Below are 21,927 nucleotides of genomic sequence, written 5' to 3'. Positions count from 1 at the left end.
TTACAAGGTCCAAAATGTTGGTTATTTGTATCCTCTTATTTTTTTTGTTTCCATTCGCTCATTTAAATGTTTAACTGCCTTTTAGAGTAACCATCAGTCTTGCATGCAGTGCTGGTAATTATCTTTTAACAAAAAGTTATTAGGTACAAGCAGTTATCTTGTAACTTTGAGCAGTATTAACAAACATCCCAAACTCTTCTTTTTAGCAGCAGTTTCCTAATCATTTCTTCATTGTATTTTGCCTGAGTAGGAAAGAGACTTTATATGTTGACTTTAAATGCTGTCTGCTCCAGAAGGAAACTGTTTGGAGTTTGGGAGCAACTCTTTGAAATTATTGTCTTGAAAAAGAATACCTGAAATATCAAACAGCTTGAGGTTTCAGCTACTTACATTTCAGCCATCTGAAGCAACATGAGAGCTGTCAAGCCAGATGACACAAAATGGCCAGGTTTTGTCAATATTTCTTCTTCTTGTGTGTACAGAACTTGGTCCCACTGCATCTACTCCAGAAACATTTTGGATGAGTTTCAGCTGCTTGGCCTGTGAAACGTGGCTGTTGCTTGTGGTTTTGGATAGTGAGAGCAGACTCGTCCTCTGCTGCAGCCCTCCCCAGGCTCCAGTCTCCACATTCTCATCCCACAGTGCTGGAGCCTGTTTCGTTGTAGCAGAAATGCACTCCAGCTGGCTGGAGGTGAGATTTCCGATCCTTCCCCTTCTCCCCCAGTGCTTAGCTTTTCCTGTCAGCTGGCTGCTGGCATCTGCCTGTTCACCAGGTTGCTTTTCCCAGGATGTTACACTGCAGAGGGAGCTCAGGTGTCTGGTGGGTTTGGATTTCCTGGCTGGGGCCAAGGAAGAGTTGAACAGTGCAGAAACAAACTTGTGCATCCCAGCGTCCTTTTTCTGTGTCATGCTACCCTTGACAGTGTTGGGACATGGGCTCTGCTGTGCTGGACTGTCTTCCTCCAGGGTACAGAGAGTAGAAATAGTATATACTGTTGCAAATGTTTTGGCTGCAGTTGCATTTTGAGTGACACAGCCCTTGCACATAAACTGAGTCTTGGTTCTGCTGTTGGAGGTAATTTTATTTGCTGTTCATGTTGCTGTAAGGGTAATTATCAGGCACACACACACATTAAATTAGCAGCCCAAAGGCTGCTCCTCTGCCCAGCAGATTTAAACCCTCAATAGTTTTCTTTCACACATAAGCAAATCAGGTGCCATTGCTCTGATAAATGGGCCTTCTAGCCTGGCATGCTGCAGTAAAATATTCCAGGAAATGAGCCTAGAAATTTGCCTGGAAGATTTCATAAAGCAGGGTAGCTGACTCCTTCAGACCTGCTCTGCACTGCATCACTCTGGCTCTGCCTCCACAGCCATCCTTGGGAACTTGGGTTTAATAAACTCAGTGCAGCTGGCACCAATTTGAAGACTATTGTGCATAGCAGCAAAGTGCCCTCCCTCCCAAGAGCATGTGGCCTTGAATGTCACTGCAAGCTGAACTTGCAGATTCCAGGGAGCTTCCCATTCAACTTTCACATCCTGAGGGTCAGAGGTCATTGCAGTCCACTACCATGCCAATTTCACAAATCAATAGGTAAACAAATATATCAACATTTGGTTGCTTAAATGTATTTTTCAGCTTCTGAAAGAGTGAAAGTGAGAATTATTTTGCCACAACAGCATATCTGATTTTCAAAGAGGAAAAATTGGTTGATATTTTCAACTAGGCCCATGTCTTGGAGTGTACCACATCCAAAAGGCATCCTCCCACAACTGCTCTTTTCACCAAACCAGCAACAGGGGAAAAATAAGAGGAATCATTAGATCAAACTTCATTCTATAGGACTGCATATATAGTTTCCTTATAGCATTACTTGTCTTAAAATCTACATCCAGCTTTGGAAGTTTTTTCACCTACAAACACAAGAAAATTCACTACTAGTTTCAGTGAAAAACTTCCTTTCTTCTATTTGGTACAAATCAAACCCCAAAAACATCAACCCTGCACCATTTGGTAATACAGTGACTTAAAGGAAAGTTGTCTTACTGCTGTAAATGTAACTGAGGCAGCGAGCCTCCGTGATTTACCTGGACCATTAATCACATTCAGAGCTCTGCAAAATGAGGAATATTATAGCTATAAGCAAAGCTGCTGCCAACCCTTATCATGACAGCAAGGTGCTGGGGATAACACCAGCCCTTGTCTCTGCCCCTTGCTTTGCACTGAGCAATCTCTTCTGCGTGTGCAGTTGCCCATATGCTTCCTCTCCTGCCAAAGGCTAGAGAGAAATCACCTGTTCATGCCTACAACATGTTCATGAGCATCATCCTCAAATTCTGAAAGAGGAATCATCCCATAGCATTCACAGTGATCCAAAGTGCAGTTCAAGGAAGATAGCTCTTTAAAGAATAGCCCATATAATCCAGGCTGATTTTTAGCTACAGGCATATAAACATGGGGCAGTAGGTATTTAGGACGTACCGCCTCATGCCAGAACTCCATCTGTGTTCTTAGTACACCATCCAGCCACATGTTTTAGCATTCAGTAGAGATCAGAAGGAGGGAATAAATAAAACCGTTAACCATGAATGTGTACATCAATGAGACTGGGAAAGGCAGAGCCTCAGTTCCCATTTTGCCTGTAATGAAAATTGTGGGAACTCAGCACATTCCTCCCGATGTCCAGAGTTGCTGAGGACCCCGTCGGGGGGCTCGGAGACCCTGGCATTCTGCCCAGAACACCTGGTGGCTTGATTTTGGTCCTTCCAACGAATTGCCAGCTTGGCATGGGGATGTGAAAGCCACACAGGTTTGAATGGTGTAAAAACAAGGTGTTCACAGGGTGAAAATGTAGGTTTTAGGATTTTTTTGTATGGGGCTATGAGGACAAGATGGAGGAATCAGGGCATCTTCTTTCTTCTTCTTGTTCTCCATGTTCTGCTGTGATGTTGGCACTTGGGGATTGGTTTAGAATAGAAGTGCACTGTCTAACATAGGTGATGGGTATTCAGAATTAGAAGTATTTATGATATACGTGGTTTGTAGTATAAAAAGACGACACCACCTCGGGGGCGGTCAGAGTGCCTGTGGCTCCCTTGCTGAGCAGATCTCGGCTGGGCAAAAAGAAAATTTTGTAGATAAGAAATAATAAACAACCTGAAGACCGAAAACGCGAAGAGTCCAGACTCATTCTTCGAAAGCGCAGGCTGCCGCAGAACCACCATCCCATGCACCTCGGGGCAGAGACAGACGCAAGAGAAAATTGGATATACAAGAACATCATCGAAATCAGCTTTTCTCACAACTGCATTTGGACTAGAGAAAACAGCATTTTTGTGCTTCTAAAGATACCAAAAGCACCCTATAAAGAAATACCAGAAGGATCAAGTTACACAAAAATGCATTTTTCAAAAAATTACTGTGGTAAAACTTGCTTGTCTTGTGAAAAGGCACCTAAAAAGTCACTACTCTTGGAAAAAGATGGAAAAAAACATCACTGCTTTTCAAGCAGCCTTTCTCCAAGTCTTAACATACGCTGCCACAGCTGTCTCGAACTCAAGCTCAGTTTGGGGGTATCTTAGTTCAAAAAAACATTCAGAGGACTAAAGACAGGAGTGTTGTAGAAGCAGGTGAGATGTAGCAAGAATGGTCATTCTTGGTCCATGTCTTAGCTACTTGTAAATTTTAAACACCCAAACAGAGCAAAATGAGAACACAGATTTGTTGAACAAATATAAAGAATGCACTGGTTGTGCTGCTGCTAATAAAATTAGGCAAGTATTTCTTCAGACCACATTTTTTTTTATTTGGTGTACCATGGCTATCCTGCAAAATTTTATCAGGAGAAAGATTTCAGAGAGACATGGAACAAAGTTTTGTACTATTGCTTTTACTGCTGTGGTTTCAGGAAGACAATGAGAAGTTATGCAGTTTTGTCCCTGGCCCTCAAAGGGAGAAGAAACAAAAAGGAAAAACTAGGTATCAGCTTCATTGCTCACATGATGGAGTATAAACTACAAACTTAACACACGTCAACCTAAATTCACAGCAGAGAAGGGAGCCTGAAAAATGTTTCTTGTTTCAAGTGTGTGGGATCACCTCAACCCACTTTCTATATATCAAAATGCCAAATCTTTCCTAGCTTCTCCTTACTTGGTATCACAGCTTTTTTCCATTGCAAATCTGGAAACGGCAAGAACAGGCTATGCTGGCCTGAAATAAATGGAATAGAAACAGAAGGGGCTCTTGCAGGGATCATGTTATTCAGTTTTACATTTAATGAGAAACTCCATTTGCTCATAGCTGCTGAACAACAACAGGCAGCCACAAAGCCCAGAACATCCTGCAGACTGCCCTGAATACACTGGATCGTCTCCAGAGGCTCTGCCAGGAGGATGCTGACTGGTAGGAAACACTGCTCAAATCTGCACATGAAGTTTTTGTTTAGCTAAAGAGCTGGGATATCTTAGGTTATGCTAATTTCCCAATATTGAACTATTACATTTCTTTTTTTTTTTTTAAAGAAAAGACAAAACCAGCAAGAAATCATATGGCAAGAGTTTCAAGGTGTGGTTTGCTTAAATTAATAACATACCTGTTATTAATTTAAGGATATATTTATTATCCTTCTAATAAGGATAATATATTTATTATCCTTATTAGAAGGATAATAAATATATTACATTTCAGTCCACTGGAAACAGTAAAAATATGGAAGGTCCCAAAATCCAGTCTGAGTAAGCTATTACTAAAACCCTCATCCCTACCCTAATAGGCTAAGACATGGCAACAAAATTACCCATCCAATTATTAAAGAAACAGCAATGTTACCAAGAACAGCTCACTTAATATACAGAACTACATTACCTAGATAGAGTTTATTGCAAAACCAAGAAAGAGACAGCAAACCTGAAGTCTGTCTTCCATTTCAGATTTGTATCACTTAATCAGGTGTCAGCCACTCATGCCCATACACATCCACACAACATGCAGCCCAGACATAGAAAGTCACTACCACTTTTGAGTTTCCACAGGCTCACAAGAAATGTTAAAACATTTCAGTAAAAAATTAAAATGAGATCTTTTACCACAAGGACTACAAAATCCCCCCTACCCTTGGATTTCAAAGTCTGGGATTCTACAAGCCATACATAAAAAGGAGGAGTTATTTCAATAGCAGAAAGACTACCTTAAAAGTATCAAAGTAAGTCGAACGAGAATTAATGCAACTGAAAAAAATTTAAAAAAAGAAAACCTGCATTGCTTTCATTAACACTGTTGATAAGCTCTAAACCTCTAAATGTAGTAGAGCATTCATTGGTTTTGATTAACCTTTAATTCAGAAATTACATTAGAAAAAACAATTGTAGCAATGCTTTTGAGCTGCTAGTTTCATGAGGAAAAAGTCCCTTTCAAAATCTCAATAAATAAGCTGACGTGTCTGGTTAGTTGAGGTTGTCATGCAAGACAAGTTACATAACCAAGACTAACTCAATCTTCATAATAAAGGCAACTTGCATTCAAAAATGAACTTTACCCTTACAATTTTATTCAAAGGGTAAGCATGAATTAACCCAGCTGTTCACCTGAATTACAAAAGTAACATGATTCAATATGAAAATAAGAAACTGTCTACAAATCTCTGACAGTAATAAATTGCAATATACAATGCATACAGGAGTTATACAGAGCAACAAACTCTTGTACAAAACAAAAATACTTTAATACCTTTAAAATCCAATTATTTCTTTAAAATCATCATGAAAAAGATTTGAGTCAGAACTCTCACCTCAATTAGTCAAGCTTCTGGTAGCTACATTACAGCTATTTAATATACAAAGAGATAAATCTCTTCACCAGTCATTAAAACTGCCTCTTCGTTAGAGTTGCACAGGTTTTCCGTCTCATGTTCCCAGATGGAAAATTTTCTTCAAAATCATGAGAACTGAATTTGTTGAACACCAGAGATCTAGAGAAAGAAAATTCAAGCTTACATTCCACTGCACATTTTCTGAAGCTGCAGAGCAGTTCACAGCAAGCAGCCATGAATTCTCAGTGTCAGAATGGCATGACAGCCACCACCAAAGGACTATATAAAATTAATTCTCATCTTTCAGAACAGAGCAGCTGAACGAGTGTTTGGATTTCAGCAGCAGAAGGGAGAGTAGGGGACAAGATACAGGATCATACCTGTTGATATGATGTTGTGTAGACCATAACATTCTGCTGTTGGCCATCTGTGGTTATTAAGCCTGCTGGCAACTGGTTAGCTGAAAGAAAGAGCATTTTAAAAACATTAGGCAGGAATGCTTGATATACAGAGCCTTGTTTGATGTGTCTGTCACCATTAAATAATTGTGGTCCACTCCAGGACTACAGAGCCATTAATCTCCCGAGTTACCATCCTACACTGGTAAATTCACACTTGTTACCAAGTGCTACAGGTGAACAAGTTTATTCCCATTCAGAAGAAATACATAAAATCCAACTTGATTTTGTTCTGAGAGTAAGCAGAATGTCCAAACCTGCACACAGGCAAATGGAGCAGAGCTCACCACCCTGACCACTGAAAAGGCCATCTCCAGTGCTCAGTATCCCAACAAGCCTGAAGAATTCAGTTGGCTTTGTTTAGCACTTGAGCATAGCCATGTGGGAGGAACTCAATTAAATCATTGTGCTGCTTTATAAATTGGGATCCATCAGGGACTCCATAATACAGGAGCTCCATGGAAGGCAGAAGAGAGGAACAGGAACAGGCAATGACAAAAAACAAAAGGCACTGCCAGAGCCTGACATTGTAGTGGTCAACTTCAGCATGTCCTTTAGGGCACACAGAAGAGCTCTGATTTCACAGAGAAAAGAGGAGGCCAACAAAAGGAGTAAAATACTTCTGAGATACCAAGAGAAAACACAGGGAGTGATGCCCCAAGGCAGACCTTCACAAACATGCATATTAAGCTCTCACACTCAGAGTAGGTGCCTTACAACTGCTTTTTGAAAGCAAAGCAGCACAATGATTTATACTGTAGGTTAATAATAATAATAATGAGGTTCTGTTCATGTAGTTATTAAATATAAACAAGATGTATAACCAATAAAAAATTCTGAAAGCACAGCATAATCCTAACACTTTTCATTTGAAAGATGATGTTTGAGGGTTTTGTAATTAGATTTTTGGTTCGTTCGTTGGTTGGTTGTTTTTATTTTTTTTCCTTCCTCCTTCATTGAACAAAATTTCAATTGCTTCAGTTGCAGGCTGAGAGATGCATGAAGATTAGTGAGAGTGGCTCTGGCAGGTCCAAAATTTACTGCCCTTCAATGTGCACATTCCACATCCAACACAGCTTAATGGAGAGACCCTGACCCAGCCCCGGCATGAGGCCACCACAAAGAGCTGAGGGTTATGCCACAGAAGCACAGCTATTACTACTACTGCTGCAGTGACACCATCATTCATTCCAGACAGAGCTGCCCCTGAGAAGGGAAAAACCTGCAGCACTTGACATGATCAGTTATTTAACATAATTTTTTTTTAAACTTTCTTTTAATACTGCAACAGCTCCTTTGCATCCTTAATCCTGCCAGGACATTTCTAAAGTTGCTCTTTTCAAGTCACAGCAACCTAAAGTTTTTAAGAATCTGAATCTAAATATTAGAAGGGACGCTTGCAATTTAGATTCAGATTCCTAATTTCCAGCCAGTTTTGTAAGCTCCTCTTCCAGGCTAGAAGAGACCCAACAAGACTGCACTGTTTTATGCAGCCAAAGTCAAACTGAGAGCAAAGTGTATTTCCAATCCTGAATAGGTCATTTTAGCCCTCAGGCTTTGAATTTTTGCTTGTTTGGTGGTTTACCAGTGATTTTATCACATACTTAAAAACTTAAAGCTTGTCAATAGATAGGACTAGAGCTGTGCTTTCTAATTTGTCTTCTATCAGGTTCAACACTACCAGCCCATAACATTTAAAAGCCAAGGTGGAGACTACATGCAAGAATCAGCACCAACAAAATCAGTGTAAATCCCAAAAAACTGTCAGGTTTTAATCCACAGTAAAAGGAAGAAAACTACACTGAATGCTACACCCTACACCTTCTAGCTGCCAATCTGTGCATTCTTTTGAATGTAAGAAATATTAAGGTCTTTAGAATTAGACAAAGATGATTTTCTTCTCTGCCTCACTTCTCAAAGATGAGCTCCTCAAGTCAGTTTAACTTTTTTCCCCCAAGAGTCTTGCAAGTAGAATGGATGGGGCCTAAATATGTAGCTACTGGGGGAAAAGGAAAAAAAAGGTTTGCACCTTTCATTACAACCTGTGTTTAAGTGTACACAAGGACTAATATATGCATTTATAAATTTTTCACAATTGACATGAGCTATTACTAGCGCAGGATATATTCCTCAAGTAAGAATGCTGCCAGAAGTGCTGTATTTACAACAGCTGTAGTAAGAACATAATAAATTAAAAAGCACTACTCACTAAATGCTTCTTCTGTGAGCTCCTCACTTAGACCATCTGCAGTTGTAACTGTTCCCCCAATTCCCTTTTCTCCTTTCATTGCCTAAGAAGAGAGAGCACAAAAAAAGCAGAAAAAAAGCTTGAGATTTTTTTCAAAGCCCCAGGAACTCTAGCCAAGGTTTGAAACTTGCAGAAGAGTTACAGTGCAACAGCTGGAGCTTGAAATCCCAAGAACTGTAAAACTCTGTGGGATTTGAGAATGTGCATATTACATAAGTGTTTTTCATCTTAACCATACTCCTGAAAGAAAAACTTGTCAAACTAGGACTGTGTGGTTCTAAGAAAGGCTTTTCACCTTCTGCAGAAAGTTCAAAATCTGTGGTAATCCAGAAGGAGAATTTACAAGAAATCACAGAGTCTCACCTATCAAGAATGTGCAACATTTGCATAGAAAGCCAAGGCCCCAAGTCATCTGCATGCAGTTTTTGATGCTCTATGCTATTACATAAGAATGTCTAGAAAAATAATGTGGGCATAAAAAATGATTCTCTGCAACTGCTTGCTTCAGACAAAATACTCAATTACAAAACTGAAGTATTTCACCCTGAAGGCACCCTTGCTGGAAAGGAGATTTAAAACTGATGAGCAAAGCTGTTTAACCTATCCATGCAATTAAAATCCAATCCAATTACTGTGCTACCACAGTATCTATAATCTGCAAAACTGATCAATTAAGAATGAAAGTATCACAGACCCACTTCAGACTTATTCGGTAAGAACTGGAACTAGTTAGGGAATACTTGCCTTTTTAAAAGCACATACAGCCCTATCACAGGATGTGCAACTGCCACACAGAACTGGAAAAGGCACACAGCACTACTCCAACTTTACACCTCCTGTTACTCAGTTATTCAGCCAATGACCTTCTGGGAAGGGGAAGCTTCAAGTGTTGTCAGCAAAACAAATACGGTTAGCAAGTCTGAACTAAAAAAGGTTTACAAAACAAAGAAACTCAGAAGAGCATCCTTATCTACTATTCTGGCAATTTAGACAGGAGGAGGCAGACCAGAAAAAAAAATCTCAAGCAGAAGCAACTTCCTTTTTTGAAAAGGTCTAAACTGCTGAAAGGAATAAAGTCACTTTCTGCTACAGAAGGGATAAATTAAATTAACTGTTTGGATCACATATCTAGCATGTACTATGTATCAAAAGCAAACTGAGAGACAGGCTAAAATAGTAATTTAAAAAAACCCATTGAAACAGATAGTTTTCCATGTGAATCATTATTCCAACATGAGAAAAACAGCTTTTTTCTTTTGCAGACCTGAAGTCCAGACAAACAATAGGCATTAGGCCAGTTCCTCAGAGGATGCAGTCAGTACATACTGACTGAACCCAAAGATCAAATTAAACATTCTTAATAGGCACTTCAAAGAGCAGAGCAATTTATGACCACCAATATATTAGAGAATTTATTCAGTTGAAAGCTTTAATTACTCTGAATCAGCAAGTCTAATCAAAATGTTTACTTCCTCCTTTTTCTCTTGACATCCTCTGGGAGTCAAGAATCCTCTGGAATGCTTTCAAACATAACATTACTCCCTAATCAAGAGCTGTGAGATACTGTGCAAGTTAGCCATTATATAGTTACAACAACAGAGAGCTAAGGATAAATGCAACCAGGTTAAATAAATGAGCAAATACCCATATATACCAACCTCTCTGAATTTTTGGAGGTATAACTTCAAAGGTTCAACATAGCTATCAAACCCCAAGGTAGACATGGCAAAGAGAATATCCTCTCCATTGATGGTCTTTCTTTTCTCTTGGTGACACCTCTCACTTGCTTCTGATGTTATAAAGCTGATGAATTCACTTACACACTCTTGTACACATTCCTTTGCATCCTTAGCAATCTAGTAAGGAAAAAAGTATCATAAAATCATTAATAAATACATAAGACTTTAAAAAACTCACCACTAACCCCCCCAAGGAGTACATAATAGAGGAAACATTCCAAAACCCAATGATAATACCCATTTAGGCAACACCTGCACAGCAAACCACTGGATGTCCTCACTCCTCTACATAAGACCAGCTGTGATGTGATTTTACTCATGTTTTCCTATTTCAAGCAGCACAGCCAACTGCCAGGATCTCCTGAAGTCCTAAGTTCTATACAAGCTCTTACACCCAGATACTTCTTGCTTTGCTTACCTATGTCTCCTCAAACCTGTTCATCACAATGTCACAGCCCACTTCCTCTTCTTTTTAAGAGACCTGGTAGCTCCAACCTCAGTTCATCACATTCCCACCAATTCAGCACTGACAAATATTTTTATCCTGCCTAGATTCAAGCACTAGAATATACATCTAGCAGAAAGCCTTTCTAATGCTTTATTATAAAATTACCAAATAAATATACATACATACATATATACATATATATATATATATGCATATATGCTCTGGTATAAATTTACCAAATGAGAACTCTAATGAAGCAACATATGCCCCTGGCAAGAATGAAGTAAGTAAATTTGATTACAGTTTTCAGCTGGACAAAAGTAATTTACCTGACTTAAAATTACAGAAAGTATTACTCATGATTACTTGGGAAGCTGACAAGAATCAGTAAGAAGATTATAATAATTAAGATGCTTATTCTTCATATGAAAAGAATCTAAAAAATTGAAGCAGTAACTGTGTGCAGAGTCTTCACTAGCTCCTCTGATATTTTCAGACATGTAGGGTGAGATTTTCAGAAGAAGTCATCAGTCAGCAGCTTCTCTTGCAGTTTTTTACAAAAAACCATCCTTATTTTTCACGATAGCTCCACATCCCCTATGCTAAATTCTAAAGAAAAATCTAATTTTGATCACTAAAAATTTATGACAATATGAACTAGGGTACAGTTTTTCACAGCAAAGTTATAAACGTAACATTCAGATCTCCAGAAAGCCCTGAACACTATGAAAATACAAGCAGAGGCGAGTAAATGATGTCTTGCTTCTATTTAGAGTGATCTCCAAAGAGATCAGTTTTAGCTGGAGGAAATGTTACTGTGGCTGGAATTGTACTGGAATACAACAGAGAAAGAGCAAATCATAGGAGCCCTGCAAAGATTTAAGATAAACCAGTAGAATGATGAAGTACTTATACAATCACCAGCTCAGCAGAATGGATTAAAAAGTCTATTCTTAGAAGTAAGAAATAAACAAGGCTCTCAATATCTAGCCTTATCTGTTCCATGATATAAAGCAGACTTCTTATGTCACTTTGGCATTTGGGTATGCAAATATTTGGGCGATGGAAGGCTAACCATTCTCTTCCCTTCAGGATGAGCACTGAATTTCTATTTCAGACAAAAATTTTCACTTATTCCAAATTTTGTGCACATCAATGAAAGCAGACTAAATCTCTCTAGAGAATTGCATAGAAAATATTCTTAGTGATTGGCTTAAACTCAATCACCTCCTGCTCCTGGGGCTTTTTCCCCTTTCCTTTTATAATGCTTTTCTTCAATAAACCAGCATCATTTGGAAAAATATGTTGTTCTAATCAGCTCAAGTTCATGGAGAGGAAGGAATAAAACTCATTAACACACTTTCTTTACCAGACAACAGTATTACCTTTCCTGTTTGGGGTATGGCATTTTTCATTATCCTTGCCACATTTGCAATTGGAAGATATATATCTTGTTCTCTGAAACTCTCTTTTGAACCGTTTGTATCTTCATGATCATTCATGCTGTCTTCTGTGTCTAATGAAATGAAGAAAAGTTAACAGAAATTATATTTGATAGACAACAGGCAATAATTCAGTTTAAAATCTTACACTGAAGGATGAAGACCTTTGAAAACACAATGTGTTACCATCATAGAAATAATTTTAAAAATAGATGCAACATCAGGGTACCTTTATAAAGATAGCATTTAATCACATTATGCACTGAAGTGTACATGGCTCTGATCAACAACCATTATTAATGCCATGCCAAAATACAAACTGCTTCCTATAACATAAATTTTTTTGTCATCCCCCTAAGGTCTCTGTACCAACATAAAATCCAACTCCCCCCTTCAAACTGTAGAAAATGCTTTATACAGTGAGGCATTACAAAAACAATGGCAAATTCTTAGCCTGAGAGAAGATAGCAGAGAATGATATAAGAACTGGAAGAAAAATTATGTATACACATATATGCAGAGAAATAGTAGCATTTGCTCTCTCACTTCTTACCATCCTGAGGCTGTATGACATAGTGACTGCCACCAATGTAATCTCCAGCAATTCCTAACTGAGAAGCATCTGTTGTGGAGCTGTCACCATCCATCTACAATCAGAAGGAGGAAACCTTTCAGGTGCGATTGTTACATCATTAAGTACAGCTATTACTCAAACCCAGCACAAACCAGGAGATCACTTTATACAAAGCATAAATATTTTGCTATTGGAGAACAGCACCCCCACTGTCATTAATGAGTTGTACTGACAATGGAAATAGTTCAACTGTTTTGTGAGGCTTTTCAACAAACTCGGCCAGAGGCACAGGCCATGACAGAATCATTTGGTTTATGTAACACATAGCTCCTGTGAAAGTCTGACCAGAATGTGCAAGGTGTCTTGAACAACCCTCAAAACCTACACCAGCCCCCTGTTCACTGAATGCTTTACCTATTAGTTCCTACACAGAATGCATCCTTCACTCACTCACTCACTCACTCACTCACTCACTCACTCACCTTTACTCTTCGTGTTGGTTTGTCAAGCCCACTGATAAACTTCTAGCCAGACCGTGGGACCAGCTCTGCATTCTCATCCTCCCTGAGACACCAGCTACTCCTATGTGCCTTCTGAGTCACATTTTAGCATTCCCTGGTCCTGCCCTGCCTCAGTCTCTGGGCATCCTTTGGTGCTCTTCTCTCAAGGTTCTGATGTGGTGGCCAAAAAGAAGACTTCTTCACGAGGGTTTGGAGATGGGGGCGGTCACAGTTTAATAGGTAACTTAAAAGCCAGGAGAAAAAGGGAAGCCAAAAGAGCCTGTGCTTCCCTCCTTCTTACTGACAAGCTACACACATGGGCCCTGGAGAGGCAGAGCCCAGCTGACTTCACTCATTGACCCCACATCCACTGTGTAGGTACCTTGGTGTCTTTGAAGGATCTTGTGGTTGCTGTCAGTGAGACCACAGAGCTTACTTTTTTGCATATCCACGAAGAGGGAGAGAAGGGAGGGAGAGAGGGAGAGAAGGGAGGGAGAGAGGGAGAAGCAATGTTGTGATTTTTTTTACATCTACCCAGAAATATGAGCATTTAACCTCTCGCTAATCTGCACTTTGCTTGTGGCCACAGGGCTGAGTTTCACTTTGAAACCTTCCAGCAATGTCCAGTGTTACATTTGTGCCAGAGATGCACAAATAACGCGAGCGCTGCTCACATTCCAACAATAGCTGGACAGAGCCTTAGGAGCTGTTCAAGAGAAAAAGACTATTCCAGCTCTTCTTCACTGAACAGAATATTACACACACTTCTATAAAGAATTTCAGGTCCCTTTTGCTGGGCTTTTGCAAACCAGCTTCACTTCTTACACAGTAGCTCTACCCAAAGGAAGGGCAGTATTTTAGGCATCAACCTTCCATGTGCCATTCTTAACATAAATTCACTTTATCCACATTTTGCAGATTCTTTGCTGGGAGATTTAACTTTGCTTTTCAATCTCCCAAGGGGTCTGCAGTTTGCTTTTTTTATCACAATCCTGCCATGTCATGATCACTAAAACTGACATCACACATCATTAAGAGAATTGTGCCTCCCTCTCCCTTCTGCACTCTGAAAGAATTAAAATTGCAGTCTGGCAAATCCCAAAAGCTACCTCCAAAATTATGTTAGAGTTTTCTGGTAGTCTTCTCAGTTTTGGCTCTCTGATCCCTGATGGAATTTAATTTAGGATCTCAATCTTTACCAGCCCCAATACAAGGTATTTTTAATACCTTGATCTTTCTTTCCCTCTCTTTTTTCAATCTTCTGTGAAACATTTCTTCTAAATTATTTCCTTCCTTCAGGGTTGCAATATTCTTCAAATTTCTGCCATGATGTGATAACTAACTGATTTCTGCTCACCTCTCCTGCAGGCTACTCCATCTGAATCTTTATTGCCAAGACTCAGCAACACTAAGAAATCACCTTACTTTCATTAGCCCAGCTTGCTTTCAAAAGACAATTCCTGCTTGAATCTCTTTCAAACCTGTGCTGCATCTACAGACATTTTGGTCATATTAAACTAATGCATCCTCAAGGTAATACCTTTGCTTCTATTTTTTTCTGTGCGCATATTTCCAGATCTACTTACAGGATGTATTATTTCACCATTATTGGGCATTTGCGTGGACATTTATCAGCACTATGAATCTAAAATAGTGATTAGCAAAATTGACAGGAAAAGGCTTGCAACAGAAAAAGACAGATCTGACTCAGATAAAGAAAACAGGTATTGACAGCTTAACATCAACTGAAATTACTTCTGTTGGTATTACTTGAAGAAAGATTTTTAGTTGCCAGGACAACTTTGGGACAGGAGATTAGGGACAGCACTAACACCCTTCTGCGTAATGCTCAGCATAACCAGGTCATGATCCAGGCCCACAGGATAATTCATGTTGGAAGTGGCTGTGGGAGGTCTCTACTCCAGCCCCTGCTAAAAGCAGGGTCAGCTCCGAGCTCAGAGCAGAGCACTCAAGGTTTTCTCCAGCCACGTCTTGAAGGCCACCACAGACAGAGCTGGCCCAGCTGCCCCACATGCCTTCTCCAGCTGACCGCACCGTGAGGGAAGGAGGGGATCTCAGCACACTACTTCAATCCAAGTAAGTTGATGGAAGAATTTCAGCCAGAGTTGTCATTCAATTCAAATCTAGATCCAGGCATCTGAATATAGCAGCTGTAATTAATGTGCCATCCAAGTCACCCTACTAGTATTTCTTTGAGCCTGATGGATGACAAACACGACCTGGCAGGAAAACATGGCCACGGCTATCCCAGCCATCTCATAACAAACAGTTATATGCTCACACATTACAGTTTTAATTTCAGGTGTTCAAAACTCTAGTTAATCCCCACATTATCTGACTGTCAAGCTCAGCACAAGTTCTGTAACACATACAACAATGTTCAGAAAATGAGAAAACATTTTCTTCATTCTTCCACTACACTGTTGCTAATTAATCCCCCTCCTTTAAACAAACAAAAACCCCAAACAACCAATAAAACACTTCCAAAACTATGACACAAACTAAATTCTGTGTCCGTGAAGTTGCTCTGGAAAAGGCAGCAGTGCAATATAGCATAGAAACAACACCTCGCCTACACTAACTGCAGTCACTAGGAGACTAAAAAGGCCAACAGTTCCTATATTGGCCCATTTAGTAGGAAGATCTGCTACTTCAGATGGAAGTAGATGCTAGAACAGGCAAAATCCAGGAAGATTTAATCCTAAAAGGTTCAGGTGGGAAAGAACTTTCCTCTCAGATTTTGCTTTAGATTGCCAAATTGTTACAACTTGCTTTAAGGAGAAGTAGCCATTTGCAGATTATACATCACATTTGCATGGCAGTTTCAGCCTGCAAACATTGCAGTGCTTTTTAATACAAGAGCATCTCCTAACTCTGTGTGGCTGCCAAATTGCACGAGGGAGGGCTTCCAACACCTCAGTCCTCCAGCAGCAAGTGCAGCGCATAACTGCAGGAAGCAATTACTACAGGTTGTACATTATCCTCAGCTTCCTGTGCTAGGAAGACAATGAAGCTCCTCCATGGATACACATGGACTGAATAAAGAATGAGAGCTAAGCACATCAGAAGTGACATGTCAGTCTCTAAAATGACCATGCCACTATCTGATTTTATCAACAACCAGGGAGAGTAAACAAGTACAAGACATAAAAATTCAGCACTACACAGCACAATTAAAATCTGAATATAGAGCAGCAGCACAATGCTTTCTGTTAGTGGTTTTCTGTTTGTTTTTTCGCTCTCTAATAATAAAAGAATATTACTAGGGATATACATAGTTTGTATATCCCTAGATGCATGGAAATTAACCAAAGAAATATGTTATAAGAGACACATTTCAAGAGCATCAAAGAAGGTTCAGTGATAAGATGCACATGAATGAACACACAGGTTTACACTGATATTTGGTATACATATTCTTGAGGATGCTTAAAAAAAATTTGCTCCTGTCAGCTGCTCACAACTCAGACTGTTTCTATAATATGTCTGTACTAAACTAATAAAACATCAGTATCTCAAAGTAAATCTTGCATCCTGTTTAATCTTATAAGCTCCCTTAAGACTGCAGTCAATACCAGTGGCTCAGCTAAATTATAACTAAAGAATACAAGCCCAAGCCTGCTAGCACTGAGAAGAAGGGACTAAAACCTAGATCAGTATAAAAGGAAAAACAAAGAAGAAAAAAGAAATTTGAAGAAACATGATTTTTGTTTTCATAACAAGGAAGTTATATGGCAATGACTTACAAACTGCCCTCCTGAAGGGAAACCAAAGGCCTCTTGTGATTTAAGTATTTCATGTGGTATTTATCCACCCTGTCTCCCAAAATTGCTACCCCATGAGAGGGGAGGGAAAAACTATATGCAATGAACTGAAGCACTTGGTACACATTCCATGCAGTCATGTCGGCCAAAGAAGCAGGACAGGAACAATAACTAAAGCTGTAGGTAGTAACCACATCATTCATTTTGCCACACTTTATCACAAGAGATGTAAAGCTGTGAATCAGTACATAACAGCAGAGACACCAAGTTTTATTCGAGCTTTCTGCACCCTTGCCTGTTAAGCAGAAAGACTTTTCCATTAAAAACGCACCTTTAATTTCCTTTTATTTTTCAGTGACTTCTGGGGATCCTAATTTCCCACTGAATTCCCACCTTCAGGTATTTAAGAAATACCAACTGGTGAATGCATTCACTGGACATTGTTTCAGCAGACACATAAAAATATAATGCCAAATGCCTTCACACATACAACAAAACCAGATGCTGCACTCTCTCTCCATCTCAGACTTCTCTAATCCCTTACATTCAGTGTTTCCCCCCACAGCATAGTAACACTGAGAAAAGCAGATTGATGCTGAGAGGACTACAGCGTCACCAAGGCTCATTAGCATCTGGGCTATATCAGAATCCTTCCCCTGGCCCGTGGGGAGGAAACTTTCTCTTATGAAATCCAAAGAGAGCATTGCCACCTTTACACCTTCCCAGTCCATGTAACAGTCTATCAACTTTATATCTTATCTTAAAAGCCCCAGTGCCACTGACTACAGGCCCCCTTCACGTGGATCCAGCTCTCCTAGAGCAGCCGATGACTCCTTCCAAGACTGGCTAATATCCACAAGCACTGTTAGCTGCAATATATATGGCTGGACTAAAACCTCATGCATTTTCACATCAAGAGGGTCAGTGATACAGAGCAAGCAGGAGAAATCCAGTTTCCACACTTTCTCTTTTTTGGCAGTAGAAGAGAGAAGCTGGGGGAGAAAATAAGATGAGCAGAGGAATGGAGGCAGTTTAATTACATTTGCAGAAGCTGGAAAAGGAAAGCAGTGCTGAACACACTGCACCAGCACCTCCTTCCTTCAGCAACCTCACTGAAATCCCCGTATTACCTTTCAATAGTACTTTTGATACTTTTCTAGTATTTTTTGTAAAAAACTAAGATTATCTGTTTATTAAAGCAGCAATCCATAAATCCTGTCTTTTTCCTTTTAGAAGTTTGATAACGTTTTTAAGTAGGTAATTTTTCCTTTGTTGAGGTAGTAATTCAAGTATGCCAAGCAGCTTTTTTCCTCTAAAGCAACAGGGCAAGTAAGAGTTTTACAAAACTAGTTCAGACCAGACCGAACTAGCTTCAGACCAGACTATTTTCAGCCAAAACTGCTGAATTTGCTGACACTTGCTTTTATTCTACCAATGTTATTTACCCATATTGTTTAGTATGCATATATATAGTAATGTTTTGCTCTTTTTACAAGCATCCTGCCACTAAAACATCAATTTTCAAATACTAAGTTTCTTCAAAACACTACTGCAAAACTCTGTACTAAGTTTCTTTCTAAGCAGAATTTTAAAGGTGGAGCACCATTAGAGTTATATTTGAAAGCACTAAAGGAAGAACCTTGCAAACCTTTTTTAAATGTTGGCAAAACAAGGTATCAGACTTTCAAAGTTTCAGTGTTTAATGTTTCATATCTTGACATTATCTTAAACATTATATTTCATTCAATTTCTGAACATTGCCTCCCTTCATCTAATTATTACCACAAATAAGAGTTAAGCTTTGAACTCTGTGGCGGTCAAATCCAGAAGTGCTTCTAACTTCTCCCAATATAATGCCATAGCTGTAAATCCCAGCAGCCAAGACCATGTATAACCACCTGCTCAATGCATAGTGCAAAAGCAACTCACACAGGCCTCAGAAAGGTTCAGATTGAGCCATCTTGGGTGTCCTAGAGAACTGAAGATGGATCTTGCCTTTACATTGCAACTGTCATGCCACAGGCCACATCATCAAAGAAAAAAAGAAAGCAACCACTAGCTTATTGTTTAGGAACAATATGTTAATGATTATATATAGATACAATTTCTCCATTCCTGCAAGCCAATTAAAGCCAGACACTGAATACTGCCCAAAGTGGCACCTGCCATTTTCCTTTTTCCAACTATTTTGCCAGAGCTGTTTTTGAGAAAGTTGATTTTTTTTCTTTCATTGACAGTAACTGCCATCCACCAAGATGCCAATGAAAAGTTATTACATGTAATAGAGTCGATGAATGGGCTAAAATACAGATTTCTGTGCTCCTCATTGCCTAAAAATGTCCAGATCATTGTTATCATTAATTTTGCCATCCCACAAGCAACCTAATCACACTAGACAGCTTTTACCTCACAGCTCTTTTCAGAACAAATCTTTTTTGTTAAGCCTCAAAGAAATTGGTAAAGCTAAACCTGATTTTCTACTGCAGTTGTACTGCAGAATATATATCATAGCTGCAGAAACATTACTAGAACACATGAATTTTTGTGGTTTTCCAGTATGATTGTCTATAGGATTGTGGTTAATATGTCGACAGTACTCTTCATGATCACCAACTACATAATTTCCGGAGGTAGCACGGTGGCTAACACACATAGGTCTGCCCAAGAACACCTCCCACACACCGAAAAGTTATGTAGACATTGATAATGGCAGGGTCCCGTCTCTCTCCCATCTGTCATGTGTGTCACAGGACAGCCACCCAGGCAGCCACCCAGCTGCCTCTCCGCCACTGCAAGCTGCTCGATCCCATTTCCTGATTTCATGCCCTTCAATGATGCAAACGCAGTTAGTGCTGGGGCACAAGGAGGGAGGGGGAGGAGGGACGGGGACGACGACGACACCTTCCTACTTATACCAACAGCCTCTGAGCCTTCCTAGCACCCAGCTCACATCTGTTCGAAAGGTAACTCGTCTATCGTGACCCCTTGTTTACAAATGGCACAAGACGACGAGTCCTCAGTTAATCACCAACTTTATTGTTGATCACGCTGGCTGTGATTTCCGCGCTGCCCGCACCTGCCCGGGGGCGGTCGGGCGCCTCTGCTGGGTCCCCGTGCAGCCCACCAAGGCCTCGCATTCCCGCCCGCATTGCCAGCCGGTCACCGGCACCACATCCTGAAGCCTCACCCTACGCTCCTCATCCCTGCAAATACCGCCAAACCCTTCAGGAAATTTCGGTCCCGACAACGGCACGGGGGGTGCCGGGAGGAGAGCTCGGGCCGCTGTGGCACCGCTACCCGGCTCACGGCCCGGCTGGGGACCGTGGGCGTGGTGGGGGCCACGGCCCTTCGCTCCCGTGGCGAGGGGAGGGAGTTCGGTGGGAGACACAAAAGAGCGCCGAGCCCGCTCCGCCCGGCGCGGTCGCCACAAAGCCGCGGCCCCGGGGCGCAGCGAGCGCGGCTGGCGCGGAGACGGAGAGGTGGCGGGAGGCCGCACGCCCGCGAGTACCCGCCGCTTCTCAGCCAGCGGTGAGGGGTGTCGGCCGGCCGCGGGGCAGCTCCGCCTGCTGCCTCCACCCCTGCCCTAGGCCGCAAAATGGAGCCGTAGCGGGAAGGGCCCCGCGGAAAGAGCGGGACAGCGGCGGGGGCAGCCGCCCCCCCCCTCCCTGCTTGCCCGCCCGTTCCGCTCCCCTCCCCGGCCGCCCACCCCGCTCGGCTCCCCGGCCGCATAAAGCGACGCGCGGCCGGGGCGGCAGCCCCGCACTTCCTGGTGCCCGCGGCGGCGGCGTGGCGGCAGCGCCGGGGCCCGGGGAGGGAGACGGACATTTCATTCGAGCCTGCAGTGCAACCGGTTACCAATCATTGGCCGGAGCCAGGCACAAACCTCCAGTGCGGCCCTGGTTGGCTCCCTCCGCAAATCGGCTGTTTGGTTGGACGGAAAATGGCTGCGAAGGAACCAGTCCCAGCGCGGAGCCTCGCTTCCCGCAGCCGGGCTGCCCTCCCTCCGCGCCGCCTCCCCGCCACTCGTGTCGGCTCTTCCCTCAGCGCGCCCCCTCCCGCCGGACCGACCCTGCCCGTCTCCTTTATGGAACGTCTGGCCCGGGGGGCGCTGATCCCGCCCCCCCCCGCGCGGGGCTAGGGCGCAGCGGCGGCCGTGGCTGCCACCGAGGGCTGTCCCTGCCACAGGGCTCGGTCCTGCTCCTGGCGATTGTATAGAGAGGCCTCTGAGCAGGGGCAGCTCGTCCTGCGGCGTCGGTCTCACAGAATCACAAATGGGTCAGGTTGGAAGGGACCACAGTGCTACAGCTGGTCCAGCCTCCCTGCTCAAGCAGGGTCATCCTGGAGCACAAGCACAGGATTGCATCCAGGCAGTTCTGAAATAGCTGCAGTAAGGGAGACTGCAGTCTCCCTGGGCTACCTATTCCAGTGTGTAGTTGCCACACAGTAAAGAATGTCTTCCTTATGTTCAGATGGAGCTTCCTGTGCATCTGTTTCTGCCCATTGTCGCTTGTTCTACTTGCTTGTTACCATCAAAAATGCCTGGCTTCATCCTATGACCCCCTCCTTCCAGATACTGATGGACATTGATGAGGTCCCCTCTCAGTCATCTCTTCTTGAGGCTGAACAGGCCCAGCTCCTCCAGCCTTTCCTCATAAAAGAGATGCTCCAGTCCCCCAGTCATCCTTGCTGTCCTGGGAGATGGGGGCTGGGGGAGAGTGGCCAGCTGTGTCCCACTGGCCTTGATCCTGGCCTCACGCCCCTGTTGCCTCACCAGCCTGGTGCCTGTTGTCAGCAAGGCAGGCACAATTGTTGTGAGAATTCCTTAGATCTATTCTAATCTGTCTTCCACCTGCATCAAGATTTACCAGCTGAGAGAAGAACAGGTTATCTCCCCAGTGACTTGCTACATTTTGCGCAGCCTGA

At 41.9% G+C, this 21,927-nt stretch overlaps 1 protein-coding gene across 1 annotated transcript; it reads right to left on the bottom strand.

Annotated features, from left to right (window-relative positions):
* Nucleotides 1–4,851: 4,851 nt before the first annotated feature.
* Nucleotides 4,852–21,044, bottom strand: NFYB (nuclear transcription factor Y subunit beta). The gene is made up of 7 exons (XM_064732367.1): nucleotides 20,888–21,044; nucleotides 12,699–12,792; nucleotides 12,089–12,219; nucleotides 10,175–10,372; nucleotides 8,478–8,559; nucleotides 6,191–6,270; nucleotides 4,852–5,969 (listed from the first exon to the last, which is right to left on the bottom strand). The coding sequence occupies exons 2-7, from the start codon at nucleotides 12,790–12,792 to the stop codon at nucleotides 5,937–5,939; spliced, it is 618 nt and encodes a 205-aa protein (XP_064588437.1). The 5' UTR covers nucleotides 20,888–21,044; the 3' UTR covers nucleotides 4,852–5,936.
* Nucleotides 21,045–21,927: the final 883 nt, after the last annotated feature.

The sequence above is a fragment of the Zonotrichia leucophrys genome, chromosome 1A (assembly GCF_028769735.1).
Source record: "Zonotrichia leucophrys gambelii isolate GWCS_2022_RI chromosome 1A, RI_Zleu_2.0, whole genome shotgun sequence".
Taxonomy (NCBI): Eukaryota; Metazoa; Chordata; class Aves; order Passeriformes; family Passerellidae; genus Zonotrichia; species Zonotrichia leucophrys.
The sequence above is the reverse complement of the archived record's forward strand: the minus strand, read 5'-3'. Positions and strand labels throughout refer to the sequence as shown.